Source organism: Heloderma suspectum, chromosome 17, assembly GCF_057233095.1.
Source record: "Heloderma suspectum isolate Gila_16-S chromosome 17, 16-S_ref, whole genome shotgun sequence".
NCBI classification, from domain to species: Eukaryota; Metazoa; Chordata; class Lepidosauria; order Squamata; family Helodermatidae; genus Heloderma; species Heloderma suspectum.
Window position 1 is genome coordinate 7,065,324 of NC_139474.1, and position 14,427 is coordinate 7,079,750.

A 14,427-nucleotide genomic window follows, 5' to 3' on the forward strand; every position below is an offset into this window, starting at 1 on the left:
TTCAGTGGTCCATTTCGCTTGCCCCTTGCCCCATAACCTGACTGAGGATCTTTCTGCTCCACTTGAAACACCGCTGCTCCTAGGAAATTGACCTGTTACGTAACATTTTAACTTGTGGGAAGTTTTAAATGAAGCACTGGGCCGAACCGGAGGCATTTCAAACGGAGACGCTCCTTAACGCGCAGAGGGCATCTTTCCATTGCCACAGAGACTCTCACGTTCACTTCTGAATAAAGGAAAGCGGAGGCAAGAGGAGGGGAAATTGAGGAGTCATCTGCAGGCCCTGTGGAGATTTCAGCCGACAGAATCCAGGAACTGTTGACTGCCACGTCTCTGCCTTCCCCCCAAACCAGCAAAATACTTGTAGGAGCTCTTTGGCCTGTCCGTGATTCTACAATATTGTCGAATCTTCCATCTTCGGGCCCTCAGCACAACTCACGCCAGCGACCACGCCATGGGTTTTGCAGATGTTCTCGACAGCTTAGGGGGCATGGGCCGCTTTCAAAGGATGTCAGTGGCCTTCCTGGCCATCCCGCTCATGATGCTGGCCAGTCACAACCTCCTGCAGAATTTCACAGCAGGACTCCCCAGACACCACTGCCAGATCCGCATCATGGCCAACCACACCCGCCTCGCCACCAACGTCACCACCCCGCTGGGAGTCGAGAACCTCGTCCGGATCTCCATCCCGATGGACAGGAAGAACGGGAGGGTGGAGAGCTGCCGCCGCTTCGCCAGCACCCAGTGGCGGCTCCTCGACCCAAATGCCACCCTGGGCAACGGCACCGCCGTGGACACAGAACCGTGCACTGATGGGTGGACGTATGACCGGAGTGTCTTCGCCAGCACCATCGTCAGTGAGGTGAGAGAGGAGAGGACAGCCTTGGATAGGGACCCTTCTTTGAAAGAGCGTGGGCCCGATTGAGGTCGGGAGCTGAAGAAGAACCTTGTCATGTGTGGAAGGTTGCATTAGGGAAAGAGGGTGAGGGTGGATTGTGGACAAGATGAGACAACCATTTTTCATAGAGCCTGGAGGAGCGTAGCTGGGGTAAGGTTGGTGGGTGCACGGCCCTACCTGGAACACTAATTGCCCCGCCTAATTTTCTTACTGATGGTCCAGAGAGCAGGGGCACTCAGAAACTGATCTTGAAGCTCGTGTTAAATTGTTGCTATTGTTAAAATCAGAATCCCTCGTGACCTTACATAAAGCAGAAGGTAAGTCTGGGGTACAGTTTCCAGCTCCCCATGGAAGCTGTGCTCTGTGACCTGGGAGTCCTGCTGCCAAATGTGGAGTGCACGTTGTGGTTATCCAGTGGGGGCAACTTAAAGGGGCACTCTGCACATGGTCAAACTGCATGGATTCCTGCACTGATGAGGGGGTTGGACTCAATGGCCTTGTAGGCCCCTTCTAACCCTATGATGCTATGAAACTCCCATCTTTGCCTTTATTTCACATGGCCCCAGGCCTAATCCCTACCTGTGGTTACTCAGTGGTGAGGGAAAGATACTCCACAGGGCCAGCCCTATCATTAGACAGAGAGAGGCAGTCACCCCAGGCAGCAGATGGGGGGTGGGGGATGCCCCACAGCCTGCCCTGTGGCCTGAAAGCTAATTCAGGTGCAGTGGAGGCTGTTGTCCTATCCCCAATATCAAAGTAAGATTCAACTACCAGTCCAGTTGGCTTTTGTACATCGAATGGGAGAGGGCTCCATTTTGTTCTTTGCCTCAGGCAGCAAGAAATCTTGGGTCAGCCCTGGCACCCCACAAATGCTTAAAAGTATTCATCATCCCTCAGGTTCATTGACAGTGGTGTAGTGGTAAATTTGGAAGTGCAGACGTTCATGGGCCAGGGCTGGTTTGTATGGTTACAAAAATGAATCCCGATGGATTGCTGACATTCCCCAGTGTGATACATGGGGTTGGTCCCCCCTTCCCCCAAGCCACACCGCCAAGGGGAGTCTAAAAATCCAAGCAGATCCCTATCCACAAACCATTTCTGATAGTTCTTATCTCCACCAGGAGCAGGTCTTTTGCCTTAATTGCTCATTCGAGACCAAGCCAACCCAAAATACTTTGCATTACAGCCTGGGTTGCTGGGAAAATTCATCTTTCCCAGCAACTGTGAGCATCACAGCTAAGCTCAGAGGGAACAGGGAAGTCTGAGGGGGGTGGCAGATGACATCAGAGTCCCTGCTAATGAAAAAAGTGCCGGGGTTGTGTGCCTGTGAGCCCTGCCCCCATGACACCACTGGCCATTGAAAAGAGAGAAAAGAGAGAGGCACTGAGAACAGGTTTCTGGGCTTGTTGATGAATTAAGCCAGCTGTTTTGTGTCCATGTACATTCTTACCCTCTGCCTTCTTTGCTTTGATTTTGCAGTGGGATTTGGTGTGTGACTCTCGGACCCTGAGGCAAATGGCTCAGTCCATCTACATGGCTGGTGTGCTGATTGGGTCGATAACCTTAGGAGGCCTCTCAGACAGGTGAGCAGCGAGGGCCGGGGCTGGTCTCCATGGTTACAAAAATGAAACCAGATGGATGCCACACTGGAGGCATTCAGGATGAAGCTGGACAGCCACCTGTCAGGGATGCTCTGACTTGGATTCCTGCCTTGAGCAGGGGGTTGGACTCGGTGGTGTTGTAGGCCCCTCCCAACCCTACAATTCTAGGAGTCTATGATTCTATGAAATCCATCTTGTTATTCTTTTACTTAGGGCGCAATCCAGTGGAGGCTGGTGGATCCACTTGCGGCAGGCCTGTGGATCCATTCTGGGTTTCAGTCAGAACCAGTCAGAACTCTACAGGAGCTCTCCAAGGTGCTGAGCCTATTTTAAGGATGGGGTTCAACACCTTGGAAAGCCACTTTAGAGTCCTGGCTGATTCTGACTGAAACCCAGAACAGATCCACAGCCCCACCGAAATCAAAGTCACCTGCCTCCACTATGCCTATTTAGACAGAAAGAAGCCCCACAACAACCAGCATTCCCTGGCCAGCCAGAATATTGATGTGCCGCTGGCTATACCCGCCTTCATGCATCCGACGAAATCAATGGTGTCTGCGAAAGCTTATGCCAGAATGTATCGCTTCATCTTTGAGGCACCACGGAAGGCTCGGTTGTTTTTGTGGCACCAGACTAACTGGGCTCCCCGCTCTGGAAATTCAGGTTTGGCCGGAAAGCCCTCCTCGTCTGGAGCTACCTGCAGATGGGGGCAGCGGGCGCCTGCACAGCCTTCGTGCCTAATTTCACTGCATACTGTGTCCTCCGCTTCCTGTCTGGAATGGCCATGTCGGGGATATCGCTCAACTCTGTCTCACTGTGTGAGTACCTTGGACTCGCCCTCTCTCGCTCCACCCAAGTTGTCTGCTCTTGCATTTTATTTTAGTTGTTATTACATTTATATCCAGTGGAGGTTGGTGGCACCAATGTCAGTAGGTGGTGAATCTGCTCCAGGTTTCACTCAGAACCAGTCGGAACTCTAAAGGTGCTCTCCAAGGTACAGAGCTTTAGAGTTTAGAGTCAGAACTTTAGAGTTCTGACTGGTTCAGACTGAAACCCAGAGCCGATTCTCTGCGAAGCACCTTGGAGAGCTCCTTTAGAGTTCTGACTGGCTTGGACTGAAACCTGGAGCAGATTCTCTGCGAAGCACCTTGGAGAGCTCCTTTAGAGTTCTGACTGGTTCGGACTGAAACCCGGAGCAGATTCTCTGCGAAGCACCTTGGAGAGCTCCTTTAGAGTTCTGACTGGTTCGACTGAAACCTGGAGCAGATTCTCTGCGAAGCACCTTGGAGAGCTCCTTTAGAGTTCTGACTGGTTCGGACTGAAACCCGGAGCGGATTCTCTGTGAAGCACCTTGGAGAGCTCCTTTAGAGTTCTGACTAGTGACTCTGCCACTGAACCACAGCCTATGTGCTAAAATATAGGCAGCTTCCTTATACTAAGTGAGACCCTTGGTCTAGTAGCTCAGCATTGGCTGTCCACTGACTCTCAGTGGATCTTCAGGGTTTCAGAGAGGGGTCTTTCCCTAAGCCCTAGTTGGAATTGCCAGCGACTGGACCTGGGACATTTGGCATGCAGATCAAGTGTTCTGCCGCTGAGCTACAGTACAGCTCAATAAATATAGTTTCTCAGTTTTGGGATCTCTCATTCATTGATCAGTAGTAATGCTACACTTTTAAGCATTTTGAATTCAGTTGTATTCTGAAATATCACTTTCGGTCGGATGGGCTGCTTGTTTCAGTGCAGCGTCCACTGAATCAACTTTCCTGGCACTTAATCAACTCACATTTTAATGGGTAGCTCAGATAAATGGCATATTAAGGTAAAATGATATCTATGGGGCAGGCAACCATTGTGAGTCTTCCCTGAGAAGCAAGAGCTGTGGAGAGAATGTGAAGCCTGTAATACTTGTTTGCCCAGTATACCAACCCATCACGAATCTCTGACCTCAGTTGCCCACCTGAAAAACCAACGTCTTTGGTCTTTGTGTTGTTTCTTTTGCCTCAGGCATGGAGTGGATTCCAACCAAATACCGCGCCATCGTTGGCACCATCAATGGTTACAGCTACACCACTGGACAGTTCATCCTGGCCGGAGTGGCATACGCCATCCCTGACTGGCGTTGGCTGCAACTCACTGTCTCCCTGCCTTTTTTCATCTTCTTCCTCTACTCCTGGTAGGTCAGCAGGCCAAATGGAGGTCTGTCACACGCAGTGGTGCAGTGGTCCGTTTGGAAGTGCGGGCGCTCGGCGTGACTCTCCCCAGAGCCACGCCCCCAAGGGGAGTCCAAAGATCCAGGCAACTGGGTTGATCCATATCAACTCAAACCAGTTCTAGCGGCATCCATCTCCGCCAGGGGCAGGAATGGTAAAGCGAATGGGTGTTAAGTACCCATCCGAGACCAAGCCATCCCCAAAGCCTTGGCATTATAACAAGGTCAGGATAAGAACCTTAGAAGGTAAGAAGGGCCCTTCTGGATCAGACCAAGGGTCCATCTAGTCCAGCATTCTGTTCACACAGTGGCCAACCAGCTGCCCATGGGAAACCCACATGCCGAACAGGAGCACAGCCTTTGGGGAGGCATTTCAACCTTTAAGGATGAGGGAAAATACTGGATCAAGCGCCACAAAATCACCACACGATTGGTGGTTGGGGAGAAGAGGCAGGCCATCTGGACAACCCCTGAAGGGCTGGATTTGACCCCCCCTAAGGCTGAGGTTCTCCACCCCTGTTCTAGTACCTCCTTCTAATCCAAGCCCTAACTACTAGCCGGTATTTCCTTCAGAGAGCAGCCGAAACTATTGACTTTTCCTTCTGTTTGGTCTGCAGGCTGTTTGTGGAGTCGGCACGCTGGCTGGCAATTTCAGGCAAACAGGAGCAGGCAGTGAAAGGTTTGAAGAAAGCTGCCTGGATAAATGGGAGAAAGAAAGAAGGAGACAAACTCAGCGTGGAGGTACGGCACTGCGGGAGGAGGAGGGAAAGGAAGAGAGGCAACATTTGCCAAAACTCAGGAAGCATCTCACTGCAGCAGGTCAACGGCTCTAGGAAAAAAAAACAGTTGTACATTCCCAGTACAGCTAGCTTTTAATTTCTGAATGGAGAGGTATGGGGGCTCAAAGTCAAGCATATCATTCTAGAAGCCCGTCCCTTCATCCTAAATATCTGACTGCGGTTAGTGGTGATGGGAAGGCACTCTGAACATGCTCAGAGGTACTGTTGTATGTCTCAGCACCAAGAGAGGCCGGTTTGGTGAGTTTATGAGATGCGGCCTTTTCTGTAGCAGCCCCCTGCCTGTGCAGCTCTCTCCCAAAGGAGGTGTGGTTGGCTCCATCGCTACTGAGATTTAGACAGGCAGCAAAAACTGTACGGCCAGGGCTTTGATGGCTTCTATTATTATTTTGTTTTAAATAATGTTCTGTTGCTGTTTATTGTATGATTGCATTGTATGATTGCATTGTTTTCAGGTGTACATGGGTGTGGAGGTCCCAGTAGTCAGAAATGTGATTCATAAATACTTTTAAAAATAAATATGTATCCTTCAGTGAGTTCTCAGCACAACGGCGCCTCATCCTCTCTCTCATCATTGCTACTGTTTGCCTGGCTGTCCTTTCTTGACAGCTAGTGAGCAAGTCGCCCACAGCAACTGCTTCTCCTTCTCACAGCCTCTGTTGCCTGGGCCAGAGGAAGAGGCAGGTGAGCAAGCAGGCTGCAATGGGGAAGAGGAGGAGCAACTCCAGGGGGCTCTTGTCAGTGAGCCCCTGCTGGGGTGGGGGCCCTTGGCAGCTGCCCAACCATGCCTACCCTTGACACCAGCCCGGTGTTCCAAAGCATCAACTGTGCCAGTATTTTTAAGGTAGCAGAGACTGCTCACTATACAGATCTAAAAAACGGTGACTTCTCCAACGTTTAGTTTGCAAAGTCACCTTCCAACAGCATTGGCCATCACAACCCCAAGCAAGGAGACTCTGCCATCCCCCCGTTTTTTTAAAGAAAGGAAAACACTTGGCTGCACAGCTCAGGTTGTTTGCCAGTAGATTAGATTAGCACTTTGCCATGCACTTTGCCAATTATCTGGCAAAAGAGCTGACAGGTGCAAGAGCATTTCCTGCTCCTCATCCGGCAACATGTGAAATCCTTAAATCTTGATCCTCCTGCATTGATCATCCCAGCTTTGAACTCTGTTTTCCTCCTTTTTCTCTCAGGTTTTGAAATCCAGCATGCAGAATGAGCTGTCCTCCACCAAATCCAGACACAGTATGGCGGACCTGGTGCGGACGCCGGCCGTTCGCAAAATCTCTTGCGGGGTGTCCTTCATCTGGCAAGTGATTTTCCTCTTTTCTCTTTCTGGTGGTGCATTCTTTTTTCCAGTACAGCTGAAACAAACTTGGGTGATGAGAGAGAGAGAGAAAAGCTAGCAACTTTGCTGGCAAGTTCCTAGTTATCCTAATTGGATTTTTTAAAAAAAAATTACATTCCACTTGTGTATATTCATTCACATACATGTGGTGGGATGTAGAGATTTGAAAGAGATGGATGAACAGTCTGAATCGGTAAATGGTAGCTTTGAATCAGGCCTTTGTTCAGAACCATGAGGGCTGGAATCTTACTTTGTTTTTTTTTTTGGGGGGGGGGAGCACATCCTTTGCATACAAAAGGTCCCAGGTACAATTCCGGCATCTCCAGATAGGGCTAGGAATAGACACCCTCCCCCTCCCACCCCCAAAAGAAACCTGGAGAGCCACTGCCCATCCATGTCGACAATACTGAGCTACATGAACCACCAATCCATTCACTGTTTCTCACTGCATTGCCTAATCTATTGCTGTTCCTTCCTCTGGGAGGGGCCATGGCTCAGTGGTAGAACCCCTGCTTTGCATGCAGAAGGTTGCAGGTTTGATCCCTGGCACCTCCAGGTAGGGATGGCAAAGAATCCTGCCTGAAACCCTGGAGAGCCGCTGCTGCCAGTCAGAGTCGACAATACTTGGTCCTAGGTGGACCAAGGGCCTCACTCAGGATAAGGCAGTTTCCAATGCTATCTAATGCGTTTAACGGGGCATGCCCAGGGATGAACCTGAGACTTCCTGCATACAAAACATGCGCTCAACCCCAGAGCTACAACAGTGCATGAAAAAGGTCACAGATTCAATTCCTCGCATCTCCAGTTAGGGCTGGGTGGCCAAAGGAACATAGGAAGATGCCTTATACATGTGGCAGCTGGTGACCCCAGTTCCAGAGGAGCTGTGATTCCATTCAGGGTTTTAATCACCGCCAACCAAAACTCCAACGGTGCTATCCAAGGTGCTGAAAGGCGCTATCCAAGGTGCTGACCCCCCTTCCCAAATTGGCTCCAGCACCTTGGACAGCACCGTTAGAGTTTTGGCTGGTGGTAACTAAAGCCCTGAGTGGAATCACAGCCTCTCTGGAACTGGAGTTACCAGCCATCACTGCCTCATACTGAGTCAGAGCCTTGGTCCATCTAGCCCAGTATTGTCAACATGGACTGGCAGCAGTGGCTCTCCAGGGTTTGAGGCAGGAGTTTTTCCAGCTCTACCTGGAGATGCTGGGGATCAAACCTGCAACCTTCTGCATGCAAAGCAGGGGCGCTACCGCTGAGCCATGGCCCTGCCCAGAGGAAGGAACAGCAGTTGATGAGGAAATGCAGTGAGAAACAGTATTCCTGAGGGAGGGATCTGTGAAATGAGCTTGTATTATGCAGTGGGGAAGGTAGGGGGGTCTGCAATGAAATCCACAAGCCTCAGTCTCTGATTCTGCCCAATGTTTGACAAATCATGCTCCCAGCCTGGTAGCCTTCTAAAAGGTGGGCAGAAGGTGAAACTCCAGGCATTCTGGACTTCAACTCCCAGAAGCCTTTGCGTGGTCAGGAATGCTGGGAATTGATGACCAAAACAAATGGAGATCCACTTTCTGCCCACCCCTGGTGTAAGAGGGCGGTTACAAAAGTTAAGGAGGCCGGTCACCTTAATGTCTCTTGGTAGTCTGAGCACTGTATGTGGGTGAAAGTAGAGAGACTCATGGGAAAGAAGAATGGAGGAGGTATTGAGATGTGGAAACAGGAGGCCAAGGAGAAAAGGAGGTTGGGAGAAAAACTCACACAGGGCCTAGGAACAGAAGGAGTTTTGGTGCCGCTGGAGATCAGGGGAGGTTCGAGTGTCACGTGCTGTTGGTCAAATGTTCTGATTTGTCATCCCTCAACCCAGGTTCGCCACTAGCTTTGCCTATTATGGGCTGGCCATGGATCTGCAAAACTTTGGCTTCAACCTCTACCTAACGCAGCTGGTCTTTGGTGCTGTCGACTTCCCGGCGAAGTTCATCTCGGTGATGACCATCACCTTTGTGGGCCGTCGATTCTCCCAGGCATTGTCACTCATCTTGGCAGGGCTGTGCATCTTAGCCAACATCTTTGTCCCTCAAGGTGAGGGTCCCATAGGGAGGGTGGTTCAGAGAAACAGGCTTTTGATGTGGCCGGCAGGAAAGGCGATGTCAGAACAGACATTTAGTGTTTACTGATTTTTTAAAAATAAAAAGAGAAGAACACTTGAAAACGACCAAAATCAACAAAATGGATTCAACTTTCAGGGTCCAAATTTTGTGGCCAAAAGATAGAGCCTGTTCAACCAATCAGTTTAGGAGAATTTACTTTTGCACCCTAAATTTGTTTGAGTGCAAAAATTCCAGGCTTCCACCTCCTTCTTGGCCCCAAAGCACACACCATTCTGGCTCTGACTACAAATTCTCCTTTATTTCTTAGATTTGAGCAACCTGAGGATGGCGTTTGCTGTAATTGGCAAGGGCTCTCTGGCTGCATCATTCAACTGTGCCTACATCTTTTCTGGAGAGCTTTTCCCAACTGTGATCAGGTAAGCTGAAGGAAGCACGAGGAATCACCTGGGTAGTTCCCTAAATCCCTCCCCTCAATCCCTGGCCTTAAAAAAAGAAAGAAAAACCCTCCATTGGTGCCAGTGGAAGTCTCTCTCTCTCTCTCTCTCTCTCCCCATAGCATCTAGTTTAGTCATTAGGCCCTTGCGATAGGGGCCTAACATTCCTGTTCTTTGTAAAGGACCATGCACCTGGTGCTATTTTAATAGGGATGTATGGATTTTGTGAAATCCATTTCGTCTGTGTTTCATAGGTTGCCAGGTGCCTGTTGTCCGCTCATTGACAGAATTGGGTTTGTTCCAACTTCCCGAATTTGTGCAAATTCACACTGGCAGAAATGCACATTTGCAGAAATGCGCAGGTCCCCCAAATGCTTGAATTCCCCTAAATGTGCAGATCCTCCAAAAATGTGCAAATCCCCCCTCCAAATATGCATTTTGGGGGAATTTGGGGGAAATGCACACTTTGGGGGGATTTGGGGGAAATTGGGGGGATTTGGGGGGGGAATGGACATTTTTGGCCAGTGTTTTTTTTTCCTTTTATGTATATTTCTGCGACCGAGTTTGCGTAAAATTCCAGAAAGTTAAAAAACCAGTCCACACGTCAGTGGAATCCATGAGGCTCAGGAAATCCCGCAGGTCAGATTCAAAGAAATCCGAACTCATTTGTTTCCATTGCAGATTTCTCTGGCATCCCTGTATTTTAATAATGCTAAACTTTTTGGCATTTAAACAAAGAACCCCCCCCCCCCACACACACACACACAGTTGTCATTTCAGCACTGTGAGAAGACCTACATATTTTCCTAGGCCTTTTAATTTTGAGTTGTACATCTGATGCTTATTTTTAATGCCTTGTAACTGGTTTTACATATTGCAATTGCTTTAAAAAAATCAGTTGACTTTGTAATTATTATTTTTTTAAACTGTAGCCTTATAATTAATTGTACCCTTATATAATTAGATATTGTATTGTTGTACATTTACATTTTGTATTGTGTGATCTGGCCCTTCAAAACTCCAAACAAATTATTATTATTTACATTTCTATACCGCCCAACAGCCAAAGCTCTTGGGGTGGTTTACAAAGGTTAAAAACATTAAAAATACAGTATACAGAGATTAAACGCCATTTAAATTTTTTTAAAAAACACACACACAGACAATATACGCCAAAGAACATATATCTAAAACAAGTTCAAACAAGCACTCTCAAAGCAAACAACCATAACCATAAGACAATCCAAGATCGATTAAAACTTATCATATGCTGCCAAATGCCAAACAAAGAAAGAAACAAATCTTGATTCAAAACAGAAACGCTTGAGAGGGATGAAAAAATGGGAAGGCTTTATGTCTGCTTCTTTCCCCACTCCAGGCAATCGGGGATGGGGCTTGGAGGAACCATGGCCCGCGTGGGCAGCATGATCGCCCCCCTGGTGAAGATGTTGGGGGAATTTTTCCCACCACTGCCACTCATAATCTACGGGGTTGCACCCATAATCTCTGGCATCGTCACCTGTTTTCTCCCGGAGACTCTGAACATCCCATTGCCAGAGACAATTGAGCAAGTGGAAAGAGAGTGAGTTTCAAGGCAGTTCTAAAACGTGTGTTTGTGTGTGGGGGGGGGGCTTTTGTCCTGGAAGCCCTGCTGGTTGAGTGAGAAAGCCACACTCTGTTTGTAACCAGAGGCACTCTTTTCAGGGCTTCTTTTTTTAATGGGCAGATTTGTATGACCTTTTGGTTGCAATCTTTTTAGCACGTCCCAAGGGCCATAGACTATAGAGCAGGGGTGGGGAACCTCAGGCCGTGGGCCAGGTGCGGCCCTCTGGGGTCTCCCAGATGGCCATGTGCCCTCCCCTTTTCCCCAACCACCAATCCCGGCTTTTGAGCCAGTTTTCCCCCATTCTAAAAGGTTGACATGCCTCTCCTATAGTACGCTGCCATACATTTGTGCTTTCTCTCCATATTTATTATTTATTTAAAGTATTGTTCTCCTGCTCCTCAGCCAAAAAAAAAGGGCTCTCAGGGTGGCTTATGTGCAGTCAGTAAAACCAGGCAGTCCCTGCCCCCATGGTTTACAATCTAAAAAAAGATACAACATGCAAGGAAAACTGGATGGGGAGGGAAGAGGAAAAAAATTAAGTAGGTGTTCAGCAGGGCTGGTGGAATGGTCTTGCTTCTCCTCTCCTCTCGTGTGTGTGTGTGTGTGTGTGTGTGTGCGCGCGGGGGGGACAGTCTACCTGGAGCAGGTCCTGATTAGAATAATATTGATTATTTCTCTTTCACCACTCCTTTTAAGGTCACAGCCCAGCCGAGAGGATGAACAGCAAATGACGGTTTTGCTTGCCTCTGCCAAACCGGATCCCAGCAAAGAGGGCAGCTAAGAGAAGAAGCAGAAGAACTCCTTGATCACCCTACCACCTCCACTCCATGCACCATGGGTGCGAGAGGTTTTTGGGCTTCGGCCCGCCTCCCCATTTCTCTCTAACTAGGGTGGCCACTTATGCATCGCCCGAAAAGGAGGGTGAAAGAGGACCCAGATTTGCATAACATTTGCCTGTGCTTATTTATGTGTGTATAGATGCTAATTTAAGAACAGGAAGAGCTCTGCTGGATCAGACCAAGGGTCCATCTAGTCCAGCGTTCTGTTCCCAGAGTGGCAGACCAACTGCCCACAGGAAATCCACAAGCAGGATAGGAACGCAGCAGCACCCTCCTGCCCATGTTCCCCAGCAACTGGTATATGGAGGCAAATACTGGATACTGTAGGTAAAATATAGCCATCAGGACTAGAAGCCATTGATAGCCTTCTCCTCCAGGAATTTGTCCAACCCCGCTTTAAAGCCATCCAAATTGGTGGCCATCACTACATCTCGTGGTTGCAAATTCCATCGTTTAACTATACACTGTATAAAAGAAGTCCTTCCTTCGATCTGACCTGAATCTAATGCCATCTGAGTTCACTGGATAACCCCGAGTTCTAGTATTACGAAAGAAGGAGAAAAATGTCTCCCTATCCACTGCCTCCACCATGCAAAATTTTGTTCCCTTCTATCCTGTCTTCTTGTACTTGCCTTTTTTTCTAAGCTGGAAATAATGACTATAATTTAAATAGAAATCCAATACAGCCCAGCATCGTGATGGTGGAGACCTGGTGAGGTGTGTGCTGTCCAGGTGCCGCGACCTGTATGGACAACTTTCCTCCGCTCTGCTCATCCGTCTTACGCGTCTTTCTCTTTAAATCAGACTTGGACTGAACAGCCCTTCAAATAGAGGATGCTTTCCAACATCCGTCCTCTGTAAAATAGAATCCATGGCCACCCTACCTAAAAGTGAAATCTCCACTTTTGTATGTGAGGAGTGGGTGCATTTTGATATGCACGCATCCATGGCACACACGTTTACATTTCATAGAATCATAGAATCATAAAATTTTGTGGTTGGAAGGGGCCTATAAGATCATCGAGTCCAACCCCCTGCTCAATTTAATACACGCAAATGGGCACAAAATGTCGGTGTGCCCATAGCCCAGAGAGCTATGGTGCTGAAAGTGTTTAGGTTGCTGTCATTCTACTGGAATTACAGCCGACATTAAAAAAAATGACGATATGAGAAAGCAGCCTTCAGAAACCAATTAAGGGTGCAATCCTATGATTGTTTAGACAGAAAAAGTCCTACAACTTTTAGGACTTTTTTTCTGGCTAAACATTCATAGGATTGTGCCCTAAGAGACTGTTTCAGTCTCCTGTCTGTATTGAATTGACCAGAACAATTTTTATCCACCTTGAAATGGGCTGCTTTGATTTGGCTATATTTTGGGGGATGAACTGAAATTCTTTTAGGGGGAGAAGAGAATTGAAGTGGCCACCATTTTGCTTCTCAGCAAAAAGGCCTATTCTGAGGTGCTTTTTCGAAAATGTGAGGGAATTCAAAAGGGATGCAGCCATCAAAAATGGCTGCCTCCTTTGCCGCTCACCAGGGGCCATCATTTTGGTGGAGGGCATATGAATATCTACAGAAAAAACACATGCTTTTATAGAGTGGGCAAATTATTTTCCAGCAGCTCATTGTACTTGAAAGGAGCAGCGTTAAATACCTCTCCAGAGGGTTGAAGCAGACATGTTATCTATCTATCTATCTATCTATCTATCTATCTATCTAATTTGTATATCAATCTATATCTGTACAGCCCTACTTCTAAACCTGAACTGCTAGGAGGTTTTTTTTCTTTTCTTTTTACATGTGTATTTCATTCCTTTCTAATAAGAATATCTTCAAATCCCCCCCCCCATCACCCAAAATGCCTTATTTGAAACAGGGGTTTTGCTAGGCACTTACAAGATTTGGGGCCCAGACTCATAGGGCACAAAACTGCATAAAATCTGCACATGCTAATTTATAACTATATATGTACATTTAGAAATAATTACTAGGATTTTATTTAAAGTCCACAGGAAGCAAAGCCAGACACTTAATTTCTCGTCCAAATCATCTTGGAATAAATTCTTCAGTTAATTTGCAACCTCACTCAGATCCTCCCAAACTAAAGGAAAAAGTTTTTTTTCTAAGCTTAATAGGGAAGATTTTGCGGGGGGGGGGATATTAGAGCATGTGGGGAGGGGAAAATTAACCCTTCCCTCCCCAGCTGCAATCCCCCTTAAATATTGCCCCATTCATGGCAATTAAACTGAGTAAAATAACTTTCAATTGGCAATAGACACTCAGGATTCTGGGGAACAGATTGGGCACCCTGGGAAATGTGGGGCCCTGTTTGGGATGCTGGAGGAATTTGCTGTGGACCTGAATGAGGTCAGATTCCTGGGAATTTGACCATCCTACCTGCATGTCCTCCGGATTTTTTTTTCTTTAAACAGGACAACGTATGGCCGTAATTAGCATATTTTATGCCATTTGCGGCCGTAAAGTTCTTAATTATACTTAACTAATTAAGTATAATTAATTATTATTAAGTGTGCTTAATTAATTACATTAATTAAATCGTGGCAGCTTTTTCATTCCTTGGATTGCTCCG

The 14,427-nt window shown here is 47.6% G+C and overlaps 1 protein-coding gene across 1 annotated transcript; it reads left to right on the plus strand.

The window, feature by feature from the left end:
* The first annotated feature begins 454 nt into the window (after positions 1-454).
* LOC146334335 (solute carrier family 22 member 6-A-like) lies at positions 455-11,779 on the plus strand. Its single transcript, XM_084824224.1, has 10 exons — positions 455-862; positions 2,378-2,481; positions 3,163-3,317; positions 4,504-4,672; positions 5,326-5,449; positions 6,699-6,814; positions 8,715-8,929; positions 9,266-9,374; positions 10,771-10,974; positions 11,695-11,779. The coding sequence occupies exons 1-10, from the start codon at positions 455-457 to the stop codon at positions 11,777-11,779; spliced, it is 1,689 nt and encodes a 562-aa protein (XP_084680350.1).
* The last annotated feature ends 2,648 nt before the right edge of the window (positions 11,780-14,427 follow it).